General features: G+C 50.2%; 1 protein-coding gene across 1 annotated transcript in view; it reads right to left on the bottom strand.

Moving 5' to 3' along the window:
* Positions 1-14139, bottom strand: part of DNAH2 (dynein axonemal heavy chain 2) — a 123379-nt gene that overhangs the window by 26879 nt on the left and 82361 nt on the right. The window contains exons 50-63 of the mRNA XM_025362511.1: positions 13104-13292; positions 12485-12570; positions 12216-12346; positions 11916-12065; positions 11417-11584; positions 11023-11183; positions 10513-10652; positions 8336-8468; positions 8070-8209; positions 5638-5848; positions 5026-5142; positions 4693-4834; positions 2738-2907; positions 2470-2586 (exon numbers count right to left, since the gene is read on the bottom strand). Of these exons, the coding sequence (XP_025218296.1) occupies positions 2470-2586; positions 2738-2907; positions 4693-4834; positions 5026-5142; positions 5638-5848; positions 8070-8209; positions 8336-8468; positions 10513-10652; positions 11023-11183; positions 11417-11584; positions 11916-12065; positions 12216-12346; positions 12485-12570; positions 13104-13292 (2055 nt within the window). The remainder of the gene's footprint in view (positions 1-2469; positions 2587-2737; positions 2908-4692; positions 4835-5025; positions 5143-5637; positions 5849-8069; positions 8210-8335; positions 8469-10512; positions 10653-11022; positions 11184-11416; positions 11585-11915; positions 12066-12215; positions 12347-12484; positions 12571-13103; positions 13293-14139) is intronic.

The raw sequence follows: 14139 nt of genomic DNA, 5'->3' as shown, positions 1-14139 counted from the left end.
AGAAAGAAAGAAAAGAAAGAAGAAAAGGAAGGAAGGAAGGAAGGGAAGGAAAAGAAGGAAGGAAAGGAAGGTACATTTGGGGGCATGATGGCTCACACCTGTAATCCCAGCAACTTGTGAGACTGAGATGGGAGTTCAAGACCAAGACCAGCCTGGGCAACATAGCAAGACCCCATCTCTAAAAATAAATATATAAATGCTGCTTCTTCTTCTTTTTCTTTTTTTTAAAGGTGCATTTGGCTTGTAAATTTCACAAGCTTTGTCCATAAAAAAGGAGAAACGTTTGTTCCCTATCTGCTTTCTCTTATCATTTGGGGGTTCTCAAGTGTGGGTGTGGACCCTCCACCAGAAGACCTATCACTGGGTATGCTATAAATGCTTGTTTAATGAATGACACTGTTGGCAGTGCACCCCAGATGTCTCATATTTCATGTATGTAAGGAACCACCCCTAATTATTTAGCCTAGGATATGATTCATCTAGGTGAAAAACCTTTCCAAATGGATTGCCAGACCTGTGATTCTTCACTCTTGGGAAAAGAGAGTAAAAGAGTAAAGTTTTGTGAGAGGTTGGAAGGTGGCAGTGGTAGCAGGAATGGAACCGTGGAGGAGCAGGTGCAGAGAGAAGCCCTGTTCACCCAACCTGGGTGAGTTCCCCACACCGAAGAGACCTCACGGGCAGCTTCACTTTTGATAGGAAAGATGCCCACAGCAGGAAAAACCGGGGATGAGCCATGGGCAGAGTGGCATGAAGTCAGGAAACCCGGGATCTAGCCTAGCTCTGTCGGTGACGAGCCAGTGAGCCCTTGATGTCACTAGCCTCAGGCTCCTCATCTGATCTGTGGAGGTCGAACCTGGATGTTTTTCAAAGTTGGTTTTAGGTAAAACAGTTTGAAATTATATGACCAGCTTCAGTTATATAAATATTTTAAATTTCTATATAAAGATAGCACCAACAAAGTTACAGGGCAAGCGAAGATCAAAAGACTGGAAACAGTGGGTGTCTCAAAAGGGTAACAGTTAAATAAATGATGCTGTCCCTGTAGCTACCTATTGGAATATCATGCAGTGGTAAAAAGAAAGCAGAGACTCTTTATATACTGATAAGGAACAATCTTTGACTCACAAGTAAATAAGATAGTAAGGTTCCGGCCAGGTGTGGCGGCTCACGCCTGTAATCCCAGCACTTTGAGAGGCTGAGGCCGGCAGATCACCTGAGGTCAGGAGTTTGAGACCCGCCTGGCCAACATGGCAAAACCCCGTCTCTACTAAAAATACAAAAATCAGCCGGGCGTGGTGTCGGGCACCTGTAATCCCAGCTACTCGGGAGGCTGAGGCAGGAGAATCGCCTGAACCCAGGAGGCGGAGGTTGCAGTGAGCTGAGATTGCGCCACTGCACTCCAGCCTGGTAATATCGGCTGCTTTCAGAGAGGAAAGCTGGTGGCTAGAGAACAGAAGGTGGGCGGGGGGAGACTTCTTATTGGATACTTCTTTGTACCTTTCACACTTCAAACCATGTAACTGTATTACCTTGGGGATAGTGTAGTATTATTAAATCAATCATTTAAACAATCAAATGATAAACTGGAAGAATTTTGAATTCTTTGGATAATGGCACTTGCCCATTCTGCCTGGTTCAGGAGTTACTCAAGCATGTATCTTTATTTTTTTATTTTTTATTTTTTTTTTGAGACTGTTTCACTCTGTCGCCAGGCTGGAGTGCAGTGGTGTGATCTTGGGTCACTGCAACCTCCACCTCCCGGGTTCAAGCGATTCTCGTGCCTCAGCCTCCCAAGTAGCTGGGATTACAGGCGCCCGCCACCATGACCAGCTAATTTTTGCATTTTTAGTAGAGATGGGGTTTTACCATGTTGGCCAGGCTGGTCTTGAACTCGTGACCTCAGGTGATCCACCCACCTCGGCCTCCCAAAGTGCTGGGATTGCAGGCGTGAGCCACTGCGACCAGCCTCATGCATGCATCTTGCAGGAGATCACCTGGGTTGCCCACACTTCTCACGATAACTAACCCACTTGGCCTCTGGGAGAGCCTGTCCCCACACAACATATGCACAGACACTCTCACATTGTTCTTGGTCCACAGAAGCGACACAGACACTCTTGACCCATCCCCCTGGCAAAGACCAATTTGCTACACAGATTTCATCAGTTAATATCTCAGGCCTCAACTCCGAAGGGTGTGACAGAGATCGCCAGCTCCCAAGCCAATCTTTGGAAGGGCTCCTGGGTCACAGTGCCTCTGAGCTTTTATAACCCTCTGCAATCGACTTAGCTTTCTGAGCCAGAGGCAGCCCAGTCTAAACAGGGCACAGAGTGGGAAGGAGACAGGACTGGAATGGCATAGGACATGGGGAAGTGGGGTAGAATTAGATGGGAAAAAACAAATGCTTAATGAAGCAATCCAGAATTCAGGGAGAGGGACCTCCGTGGAAAAGACAGGTGATCGGCTCACCTCTCGCAGCTTCTCCTGGGCCTCAGCAAGCGCTGCTTGCTTCTCCCGAAGCTGAGCCAAGGCAGCGTTCATCCGGATCCGCTTGGGCTCCACCACCCGATACAGCCGCCCGTACAGCTTCGGGGAGACAGTCAGGCTGTGGGGGTCGCCCACCAACCCACCAACCCCCTCACCTCCAGGCATCCCCTCCTTCCACCTGGGTCTGTGCATCCACCCTTCTCCCAGGCCTGCCCTCCTTACCGCCCTGCCCCAGCCCGGACACCCTTACCTCCATGGCCCGCACCCACATGCAGAGGGACTTGGCAGCCAGGGAGACACGGCCGATGATATCAGGCTGGAAGTCAGGCTGGGCACAGTAGGCCCCGATCTTCTTCAGAACCTTATCTGAGATATTGTCTTTATCAAAGTTGATCACTGACTTGATGAAGTTCTGTTCCCCTGTGGGATGAAGATTAGGGGCCTTAGCCAGAGGCCTAATGCCATCCTCCTTGTCCAACAGTTTCACCTCCACTATGCATGCTTAGCCACATTTTTCCTGGGCTCAGTTCCTAAGGCCAAACTATCTGACCTGGCCCCTAGTTCCTCCCTCTGACTTGACTCTGTCTCTAGGCACCTCTCAGCCCCCAAGGTCCTCCACAATCTTCCCAGCTCCTCTCTCACCACTTACCTTGAACACTTAGCCAAGCCACCCTACACTTCACATTTTTTTCTCTCTGCTTTGCACTTTCTTCTAGGGCAGCAATCACCAAACCGAGACTGACAGGCTGTATTCTACTACAGGAACCCACAGCAGAGTAAACCACAAGAATGGAACACAGAGTCCTGGTTCCCATTTTCTGAATCTTGTTCCCCTCTGGGGGCCTGAGGGCATTCCTGCCCTTGGATGCAGCAATACATTCTTCTATCCTTTTTTTTTTTTTTTTTGAGATGGAGTCTCGCTCTGTCGCCTAAGCTGGAGTGCAGGGGCGCGATTTCGGCTCACTGCAAGCTCCGCCTCCCTGGTTGATGCCATTCTCCTGCCTCAGCCTCCCGAGTAGCTGGGACTACAGGGGCCCGCCACCACGCCCGGCTAATTTTTTTGTATTTTTTAGTAGAGACAGGGTTTCACCGCGTTAGCCAGGATGGGCTCCATCTCCTGACCTCGTGATCCGCCCGCCTCAGACTCCCAAAGTGCTAGGATTACAGGCCTGAGCCACTGCGCCTGGCCCATTCTTCTATCTTTAGGACAATTTTGTTTAATATACAGATGCTCCTGATAAGCCCATCATACACTGAAAATACGGTAAATCAAAAATGAATTTAATGCATCTAACCTACTGAACGTCATAATTTATCCAAGCCTAACTTAGACATGCTTGGAGAGCTTACATTAAGCCTACAGTTGGGCAAAATCATCTAACACAAAGTCCATTTTATAACAAAGTGTTGAGTATCTCATGTAATGTATTGAATACTGTACTGAAAGTGAAAAACAGAATGATTGTATGGGTACCATTGTAAAGACGAAAAATCTTAAGTCAAACCATTGTAAGCTGAATGTCAGTATTAAGATGAGCTGTTTTCTGTTACTTACAATCAAATAATCTTTTTCAAAATTTCATATTTAATAATTAAATTCTAAAAGTGATCAGAAATGTAGTTTTTTCTTTTTTTTTTTTTTAAGTTGAAAAGAAACAGGTAACTTTGTAAAAAGTCAGAAAATACCAGTAACAACTAAATCATCTTTTTTTTTTTTTTTTTGAAGACAGGGTCTGGCTCTGTCGCCCGGGCTAGAGTACAATGGCGCAATCACGGCTCACTGCAGCTTCTGCCTTGCGCATTTAAACGATCCTCCTGCCTCAGCCTCCCAAGCAGCTGGGACTACAGGCATGCACCATCATGCCTGGCTAATTTTTGTATTTTCTTGTAGAGATGGGTTTTCGTCATGTTGCCCAGGCTGGTCTCAAACTCCTGGGCTCAAGTGATCTGCCCACCTTGCCCTCCCAAAGCTTGGGATTACAGGCGTGAGCCACCACACCTGACCGGCAACCAAAGAACCTTAACTGACATTCATACGGTCTCCCTTCTACTAGATTCTGTGCTCTCCTTTCTACTAGGCCCTGTGCTCTTGAGGGTCAGAACAGTGCCTCATCCATCCCTATCTTTCTGAGTGTCTGCTGCACAGCCGACAATCAATAAACACTGGGCGAGCGGAAATCATTTATTTCATGGTCTCTAGCTTACCTAGCTGCCTCTTGGCCTCTGCCCACGTGGGCTCGTTGCCTCGAAGAATCATAACTGCCTGCATCACTATCTCCACTTGGGCTGGGGGCCGTCCATAAGACTTGATCTCTCCTATATCCTTCTTGTTCAGAGACTCCAGGGCCTGGAGGAAAAAGGGATAAAGTGAGGGAGCAACTCAGCAGGTAAGACAGGACCTTATGGAGACAGAACTTAGCTGAGGTGCCACCTCTTCTTCCCATTTCCCCAGAGTCTTTGAGGACAAAGAAGGCTGGCCCATTCCCTTCCCTGGGGCCTCGCGCTCCTGGCTCCCATCCTTGCACCCGCTCTTGGTACCCGCATGGCCTCTTCCAGGGCAGGCAGGGCCTCTTCTAGATCTTTCTGGGCATTGTCAGCCAGTGCCTGACACTTGATTTCCTCAACTGCAATCTTTTCACTGTTGGCTGTTACGGCCTAGGGATGAAAAAAGGGCAAAGGTTTTTTGTCTTTGCCTTGGGCAAAAGTGGGAGTGACGGTGTTGGTGGAAAAGATGAAAGAGAAAGCTAAATAATTTTTTTTTCTTTTTTTTTTGAGATGGAGTCTCACTCTTTCGCTCAGGCTGGAGTACAGTGGTGCAATCTCAGCTCACTGCAACCTCCTCCCCCAGGGTTTAAGCGATTCTCCAGCCTCAGCCTCCCGAGTAGCTGGGATTACAGGCGCCCTCCACCACGCCCAGCTAATCTTTGCATTTTTAGTACAGATGGGGTTTCACCATGTTGGCCAATTTGGTCTCGAACTCCTGACCTCAGGTGATCCACCTGCCTCAGCCTCCCAAAGTGCTGGGATTACAGGCGTGAGCCACTGCGCCCAGTTACTAAAGAAAATTTAAGAAGGGGAACATGGGTTCCCTGATGCAGTAGCCAGCACTGGTGGGAGTGAGGCACGGGGGGGTGGGGGTGGGCCCTCGACCTTCTGCTGCTCGTCCGCCTCCCGCTTCTGCTGCACAATGATGACCAGGTACTCCTCACACTGCTTCTGGAACTCGGCCACCTTCTTCTTGGCATCTTCCAGCTCCAACGACATCACTTGTACCTTTTCCCTAGTTTCATCGATCTTGAACAAGCCTGTCCGCAGCTTATTGGCTTGGTCCTGCAGCTCCTGCCGTTTTTCTCCCAGCAACCTGCGGGGGAGAATAGGACAGGGTGTGGAGAGGCGGGGCTTCCGGAAACAGGGTGTCCTGTAAGACCCACCTTCCCCGTGTGTCTCAAGTCTGCCTTCCTTTCTGTTGCCACCAATACTACCACCACCATCCTGGTCGGGATGCTATCATTTCCTGCCTGGGTCATCACCAACAGCTTCCTGAGGGCTCTTCTTGATTTCAGGCTCTCACTCCTCCAGTTTATTCTACACACCACTACCGGAATCAGCTTGTTAAATAGTCTCCATCACACCACCTCCCCTACATGAGAATCTTCCTCTGTTCCCCACTGTGGAACAGGCAGGTGGGCTGGCCCAGGGCAGGCAGCCGTCCCTCAGCTCCAGCCTGTTTTTTTCCCTGTGGGAACGAATGTGGGCCCAGTATTGCAACAATTTCCCTCTCTCTCTCTTTCTTTTTTTGTAGAGATGGCGTCTTGTTATGTTGCCCAGGCTGGTCTCAAACTCCTGACCTCAAGTGATCCTCCTACCTCGGCCTCCCAACGTGCTGGGATTACAGGCATGAGCCACTGCTTCTTTTCTTTTCTTTTCTTTGAGACGGAGTCTCACTCTGTTGCCCAGGCTGGAGTGCAGTGATGTGATCTCAGCTCACTGCAGCCTCCACTTCCCGGGTTCAAATGATTCTCCCGCCTCAGCCTCCCGAGTAGCTGGGATTACAGGCACCCGCCATCATGCCTGGCTAATTTTTGTATTTTTGTAGAGACAGGGTTTCACCATGTTGGCCAGGCTGTTCTTGAACTCCTGACCTCAAGTGATCTGCCCACCATGGCCTCCCAAAGTGCTGGGCTTATAGGCGTGAGCCCCCACGCCCAGCCTTATTTGTATCTTTTAAAATATCCTTTGCAATAAGTCAGCAATAGTAGGTGAAGTGTTTCCTGAGTTCTGTGAGCCACTGTAGCAAATTAACTGAACCTGATGAGGGGGTGGTGAGAACCCTCGAATTATAACCGGCCAGGCAGAAACACAGGTACAACACTGGGCTTTCGGTTAGCATCTGAAGCGGAGGGTGTCTTGTGGGACTGCGCCCTCCACCTGTGTGATCTGACTCTAACTCCAGGTAGATCGTTTCAGAATTGAATTATGTTACAGGACACCCAGCCAGTGTCCCCTGGAGAACTGCTTGGGTGGGGAAAATCCCCACCACATCTGGTGTCCGAAGTGAAGTACAGCCAGCTTTCCGTATTCACATCCGTGGATTCAACCAACAGAGGATCAAAAATATTTGAAAAAAAGTCCGGGCACGGTGGCTCACACCTGTAATCCCAGCACTTTGGGAGGCCGAGGCTACTGGATCACCTGAGGTCAGGAGTTCAGGAACAGCCAGGCCAACATGGTGAAACCCTGTCTCTACTAAACAAACAAACAAAAAAATTAGCTGGGCATGGTGGCGTGTGCCTGTAATCCCAGTTACTAGGGAGGCTGAGGCAGGAGAATCACTTGAACCTGGGAGGCAGAGGTTGCAGTGAGCCAAGACTGTGCCACTGCACTCCAGCCTGGGCAACACAGCAAGACTTCTTCTAAAAAAAAAAAAAAAATCTCGAAAAAAGTTGCATCTGCACTGAACATGTACAGACTTTTCCCTCTTTTCATTATTCCCTAAACAATACAGTATAACAACTATTTACATAGCATCTACATTGTATTAGGTATTGTAAGTAATCTAGAGAGAATTCAAAGTATATGGGAGGAACCTGCATAAGTTACATGCAAATACTCCATTCTATATCAGGGACTGGAGCAGCTGTGGATTTTGATATCCGTGGGAGGTCCTGGAACCAGTCCCCCACGGATGCTGAGGGCCTGTACTGTGTTGAGTGAAAGAGTAGGGAAAACGCTTTGTTTTTTCTATCTCATACAGGTAGAAAGTCTAGAAGACATTAAAGGCAGACAGGAAAGGACTGGGTATATTATGGCAATGTTCCAGTTATATTATGGTGAGAAAAAGACACAGAAACTTCATGCCAGAAAATAAGGGCCAAGAGGGTGTGGAGAGCGGCTGAGGGGAACATAGCCAGAAGGTTCTGGAGACAGCCCCTCCCACGGGAAGCCCCAGCTCCCTCTTCCCAACTTCCTAGGCAGAACTGCGGCCTTTGCGTCTCTGCCCTTGCACATCAACTCATTTCACCCATTGCCCTCAGAAGACACGAGGCTCCCTGGCCCTGCACGTCCCCTGCCCTCCTTCATACTTTTTATATCCAGACACGAGTTCCAGGTAGTTGGTGGGTGTGACGTAGTTGTATCTCCGCAGTTCCAACAGCATCTTCTGGGAATACTGAGCTACTGACCAGTGCATAGTGACAAAGATCTGGGCCACCTTCCTGTGGATCTGAGGCCAGTGACACAGGATGAAAAGGCAGATGGAAATGGAAGTGGGAGAGAGGCCGGGGGTGCGATGAGAGGCGGGGAGGAGGGAGGCCGGGGGTGCGATGAGAGGTGGGGAGGAGGGGCTCACATTCTCCTGAGTTCCCAGGTCTACTCCTACGAGGTACTTCTCAGCCACCTCAAGCAGGGCCTCTTGGGGCCACTCTGAGAACCAGTTGATGGTTGTGCAGTTCACCAAGGCTGGGTACTGGCGGATCCAGTTCCTGGGAAGGGGTTTGGAGAGGCTGTAAATTCCGTGCACAGACACAGCCTCCAGGCACTGGCTTCCCCACACGCATCCACTCACTTTCTAGGAACCTAAAATGCCCCGTCCCCTTTCTCCTCTATCTCCTTGTCCAAATTCTGTTCCTTCAGAGCTAGTTCAGCAGAACATTTAGAAACAGGTTCTGGAGTCACAAAAACCTGGTTCTACACTTTCGAGGTGTGGATCTCCAGCAAGTATCTAAGCTCTTTGAATGCCAGTTTCCTCGTCTCTAAAATGGGAATAGTAATACATGCTGACTAGGGTGGCTGGGGGATTCAATGAGGTGTCACACGTGAAAAGTTCAGCATAGCGCCCGGCTGTGTTCACAAACATTATAAACAAAATGGTAGGCTGAGCACTGGGGCTTGTGCCTGTAATCCCAGCACTTTGGGAGGCCAAGGCGGATGGATCCCTTGAGCCCAGGAGTTCAAAACCATCCTAGGCAAATGGCAAAACCGCATCTCTACAAAAAGTACAAAAATTAGCTGGCCATGGTGACATGCGCTTTTAGTCCCAGCTACCGGAGAGGCTGAGGCAGGAGGATCACTTGAGCCTGGGAGATGGAGGTTGCAGTGAGCCGAGATGGCACCACTGTACTCCAGCCTGGGTGACAGAGCAAGACTAGCAAGACTTGGTCTCAAAAACATTTTTTTTTGTTAAGGTAATCCAAATTGCTTCCCTGCAGAAGTTCTCTGCCCTCTTCCTAGTTTCTGATGCCCTTTAAAATCTAGTCATATCAAGAAAATGTGGTATAGACATACAAGATAATATTATTCAGCCTTAAAAAAAAGAAGGAAATCCTGACACATGCTACAACACGGATGAACCTTGAGGACACTACGCTAAGTGAAATAAGCAAGTCACAGAAAGACCAATGCTAGCTGGGCGCGGTGCCTCACGCCTATAATCCCAGCACTTTGGGAGGTGGAGGCGGGTGGATCACTTGAGGTCAGGAGTTTGAGACTAGCCAAACCAACATGGTGAAACCCTGTCTCTACTAAAAATACGAAAATTAGCCGGACATGGTGGCAAGCACCTATAATCCTAGCTACTGGGAGGCTAAGGCACGAGGATCACTTGAACCTGGGAGGTGGAGGCTGCAGTGAGCCAAGATCACAGCATTGCACTCCAGCCTGGACAACAGAGCGAGACTTCGTCTCAAACCAAAAAAGAAAGAAAGACAAATGCTGCATGGTTCCACCTATGTGAGGCATCTGAAGTCAGACTCATAGGGACAGCGGCTGGGGAGGGAATGGGGAGCAGTGGTTTCCTGGGTATGGAGTGCGGCCTCGGGAGCATGAGAAAGCTCTGGAGCTGTCACACAACAGTGTGAGTATACTTCACACGGCTGAACACTGCACTCAAACGGTTAAGATGATACATTTTGGTGTGTGTGTGTGTGTGTGCGCGTGTGTGTGTGCGCGTGTGTGTGTTTTGAACAGAGTTTCGCTCTGTCCTCCAGGCTGGAATGTAGTGGCGAGATCTTGCCTTACTGTAACCTCCACTTCCCGGGTTCAAGCGATTCTCCTGCCTCAGCCTCCTGAGTAGCTGGGACCACAGGTGCCCCCACCACCATGCCCAGCTAATTGTATTTTTAGTAGAGACGGGGTTTCACCGTGTTACCTGGGATGGTCTCGATCTCCTGACCTCGTGATCTGCCTGCCTCGGCCTCCCAAAGTGTTGGGATTACAGGCGTGAGCCACTGTGCCCGAACTGTGAGTGTGTGTTTTTAACGACAATTAGATTTACAATGACAAAACAAAACCAAAAAGCCACCCACCAAAATAAACAAAAAATCTAGTTATACCAAGAGAGGACAGATGACTCCCATGTCCAGCAAAGGAGCTTCCTGAAATCGGGCACAGCCTACGGAAAGGAGATGGGCGAGGCAGGCAGAGGAGCCTGCTCTTATTCCTGACACTAATTTCCAGAAGGCACAGGAGGCCACAGCAGGGTGAGGGAGCACACAAAAGGGGCTGGGAGAAGAATGTCACAGAAGTCACCTGAAGGGATCCCCCACGGGGCTGAGGCAAAGCACGATGTGCAGGTTGTTCCGCACACGTTCGATAAGGTAGGTGAAGAGGCTGTCCGATGACTCAGGCACCTGCTCTGCCCGGGCCTGATCTATGATGTGCGACTGGATCTGGACAGAAGCCACCCAGGGTCAGAGGGCTGGTGTCTCCATGGCAGAATCAGTGGGGGCAGCAGGTCAGGCGGGGCTAACAAAGTGTTTCCCAGGCTGGACTTGAACTCCTGGCCTCAAACCATCCTCCCACCTCAGCACCTCCCACCCCCGAGTAGCTGGGACTACAGGCTCCAGCCACTGTGCCTGGCTCTGAAGCATGGGTTTTAAAGCAGCTCTACCCAGGGTCCCTGGAGGGGACCTTCCACCTTACAGGGCTGAGGTGGGCAGTGGGGGTGCTCCAGGGGCACATTCTGGGAGCTGTGGTCCTTCTGGGGTCAGCTACGCCGGCGGAAGAAGCGCCTGGTCGAGGGTGTGGAAGGAATCCTACCTCTTCAAATTCATCAGGCTTGTAGAGATTGGGCACCTCGCCTGAGCTGAGGATGTTGTTGATGTCCTCTAGGAAGGACTCATCAGCTATTTGGGTGTCCACAAAAAGGAAGGACGTGGTCTTGAGCTCCACCCCAGCCTGACGATACAGACGCTTGATATCTGGCCGGGGGAGGGAAGGAGGACGAACTCACTGCAAATTCCCCGTCCTGGGCTTCATTCCTTTTCTGAGATTTAGGAACCCTCCCCACGCCACAGCATACACGCAACACCATCCTACACTCAACACAGGCCGGGCACATCTGCCCATCTGGCTGCCATCTCTCCTCTCTTATCACTGCAGGAATGTGCGCATCTGATCTTTCATTCCTACCGTTTCAGAAACCCAGCCGTACCATCTCGGAACTCCTGCTTCCGATAATGTTTGGTGACCTCGATCTGGAAGGTGGTGTAGTCGCAGATGGATGAAGCCAGGCGGGCCAGACTCTGGCGTCCACTGCCCCCGATGCCCACGAGGAGCATGTTGCCCCGAGGCTGTCCAATGACCCGCACGATCCGTGTGACTGGGGGTGGGGTAGATGTGAGGGTAATGAGTTGGCTGAGTAAACTCAGGGGACCTCCAGGCCCTAGGCTAGGGATTGCGGTCCCTGAAACTGAAGCAGAGGAACCAAGAGGTATGAGAAGAAGTTGGTGCCCAAGGCCCAGGAGGCAATTCAACTTTTAACCTCCACCTTCTCTGTTAAACACACGCTGCCACACCCAGGGCATCTGCGGCCAGGGAGAAAGGCAGCTTCTGGAACTTGATTTGGGAGACCTGGGAAGGGACCCCTATTTCCTTAGACATACCCCATCACTGAGATGATGGGGAAGGGGGTGGGACTGGCAGGCGCTCACTGTGCTCAATAGCCTCTCGGAAGAGCACCAGCTGCATGGGCACCACAGAGGGTGACAGGTTATACTCATTCAGAGCCGTCTCCATGACTGTCTTCAGCACTGTCAGATCTGTGAGGTCTTCATACACCTTGGGCTCCTTCAGGAAATCCCCTGGGCCATGGGAAGAGGGTATCAGAGGCACAAACGCCTGGTCTGCCTCCCCGCCGCAGGGCTCCACATTTCAGACTCCATGTCCTGACTCCTTCTAGCCCCGATGTCCTAAGAGTGTCAAGCCCAAGGTCATCACAGCTCCCAACTCACCAAAGATAGGAGGACGCTTGCTGGGACACAGATGATGAAACGTGAGGTCAAAGAAGGAGCCGAGCTTGTCGTTTATGATGCCCATGAAGGCTTCTGTGTCTGCCGCATCCACCAGCCGGTCAGAGAAGACTCTGTGGGCAGGGAACTGGCATGAGATCTGGGAATAAAGAGGAGAATGGCCTGGGGAAGGCAGTGTCAGGCTGGGAGCAAAGTGGGGGTGGGAGCAAGGTTGAGGAAGCCTGCGTCTGGTCAGGGCACATGCATGTCACCTGAAACATTCATGGATCCAGAGCCGTGTGATGCTGGACTTGGTATCATGGAAGTCCTTGTTGGCTCTAAGCATGCCCTGGAACACCTGGGAAGAGGACGGACTGTTGGGACCAGGGAGCAAAAAGATTCCCTCCGGAAGTTTTTTGTTTTTGTTTTGGTTTTGGTTTTTTGGGACAGTCTCACTCTGTCTCCAAGGCTGAACTGCAGTGGTGCAATCTCAGCTCACTGCAACCTCTGCCTCCCAGGCTCAAGCAATTCTCCTGCCTCAGCCTCCCATGTAACTGGGACTACAGGCACACGCCACCACGCCCAGCTAATTTTTTTTTTATATATATATTTTTAATAGAGACAGGATTTCGCCATGTTGGCCAGGCTCTGGTCTTGAACTCCTAACCTCAGGTGATCTGCCTGCATTGGCCTCCCAAAGTGCTGGAATTACAGGTGTGAGCCACCGCACTTGGCCCAGGAGTTTTAAAGGTAAAGCCAGGGAACGCGGCACTTCAGGATGGGGGTGACTTTTGGTGCGCATGCTATTGAGCGTTAAGGCTTAGTCTGAGAAGAGAATGCCTCTGCGGAGGCTGGGCCAAGCAGAAGGGGCAAGGTCAGGCCGAGAGTCACCTTGGAGATGTCTCGAAGGTTGAAGAGGTAATGGATCTTGGTGGGCGTGGGCAGGAAGCGCTGTACCACGGTGTTGTACATGTCCAGGGTGGCCTCTGTCACCACGTTCCCAATGGGCTTCACCTCTTCCTCAAAGTCCTGAAGCTTCTGATTGATCATGGTGCCAAATATGCGGATGATCTGGGACTCCTAGAAATAGGCCCTGGCTCACTCTCCAGGGCTCCTGGCCTTCTAGCCAGGAAGGAAGCCAATAAAGAGCTTGGCTCATGGCAGAATTTAAGGGGGCGTCAAAAAAAAATCCTAAACTCAGAAATAAGACAAATGATAAATACTATTTTAACACTGTATATATAGTGTTGCATGTATTATACATACTATATATTTATACATTTTTATTTATTTATTCATATATATACTGCAACTTCTGCCTCGTGGGTTCAAGCAATTCTCTGCCTGAGCTTCCCAAGTAGCTGGGATTACAGGTACCTGCCACCACGCCTGGCTAATTTTTTGTATTTTTAGTAGAGACAGGGTTTCTCCATGGTGGTCAGGCTGATCTCGAACTCCCGACCTCAGGTGATCCACCTGCTTTGGCCTCCCAAAGTGCTGAGATTACAGGCGTGAGCCACTGTGCCCAGCCTTAACACTATATATATACTCTTTTTTTTTTTTTTGAGACAGAGTCTCAGACTGTTTTCAAAGCTGGTGTCCAATGGTGAGATCATGGTTCACTGCAGCCTCAACATCCTGGGCTCAAGCAATCCTCCCACCTCAGCCTCTCAAGTAGCTGGGACTACAGGTGTGCACCACCACACCTGGCTAATTTTTGTATTTTTTTGTAGAGACAGGGTTCCCCATGTTGCTCAGGCTGATATCAAACTCCTGGGCTCAAGTGATCCACCTGCCTCAGCCTCCCAAAGTACTGGGATTACAGCTGGGAGCCACCGTGCCTGGCCAACACAGTATTTAAAAACAAAAATGAATGCAAAATATTCACGATGAACAAACACTAACATTTAAAATAGAGACCAGATGT

This window comes from Theropithecus gelada, chromosome 16 (genome assembly GCF_003255815.1).
Source record: "Theropithecus gelada isolate Dixy chromosome 16, Tgel_1.0, whole genome shotgun sequence".
In the NCBI taxonomy this organism is placed as follows: Eukaryota; Metazoa; Chordata; class Mammalia; order Primates; family Cercopithecidae; genus Theropithecus; species Theropithecus gelada.
The sequence above is the reverse complement of the archived record's forward strand: the minus strand, read 5'-3'. Positions and strand labels throughout refer to the sequence as shown.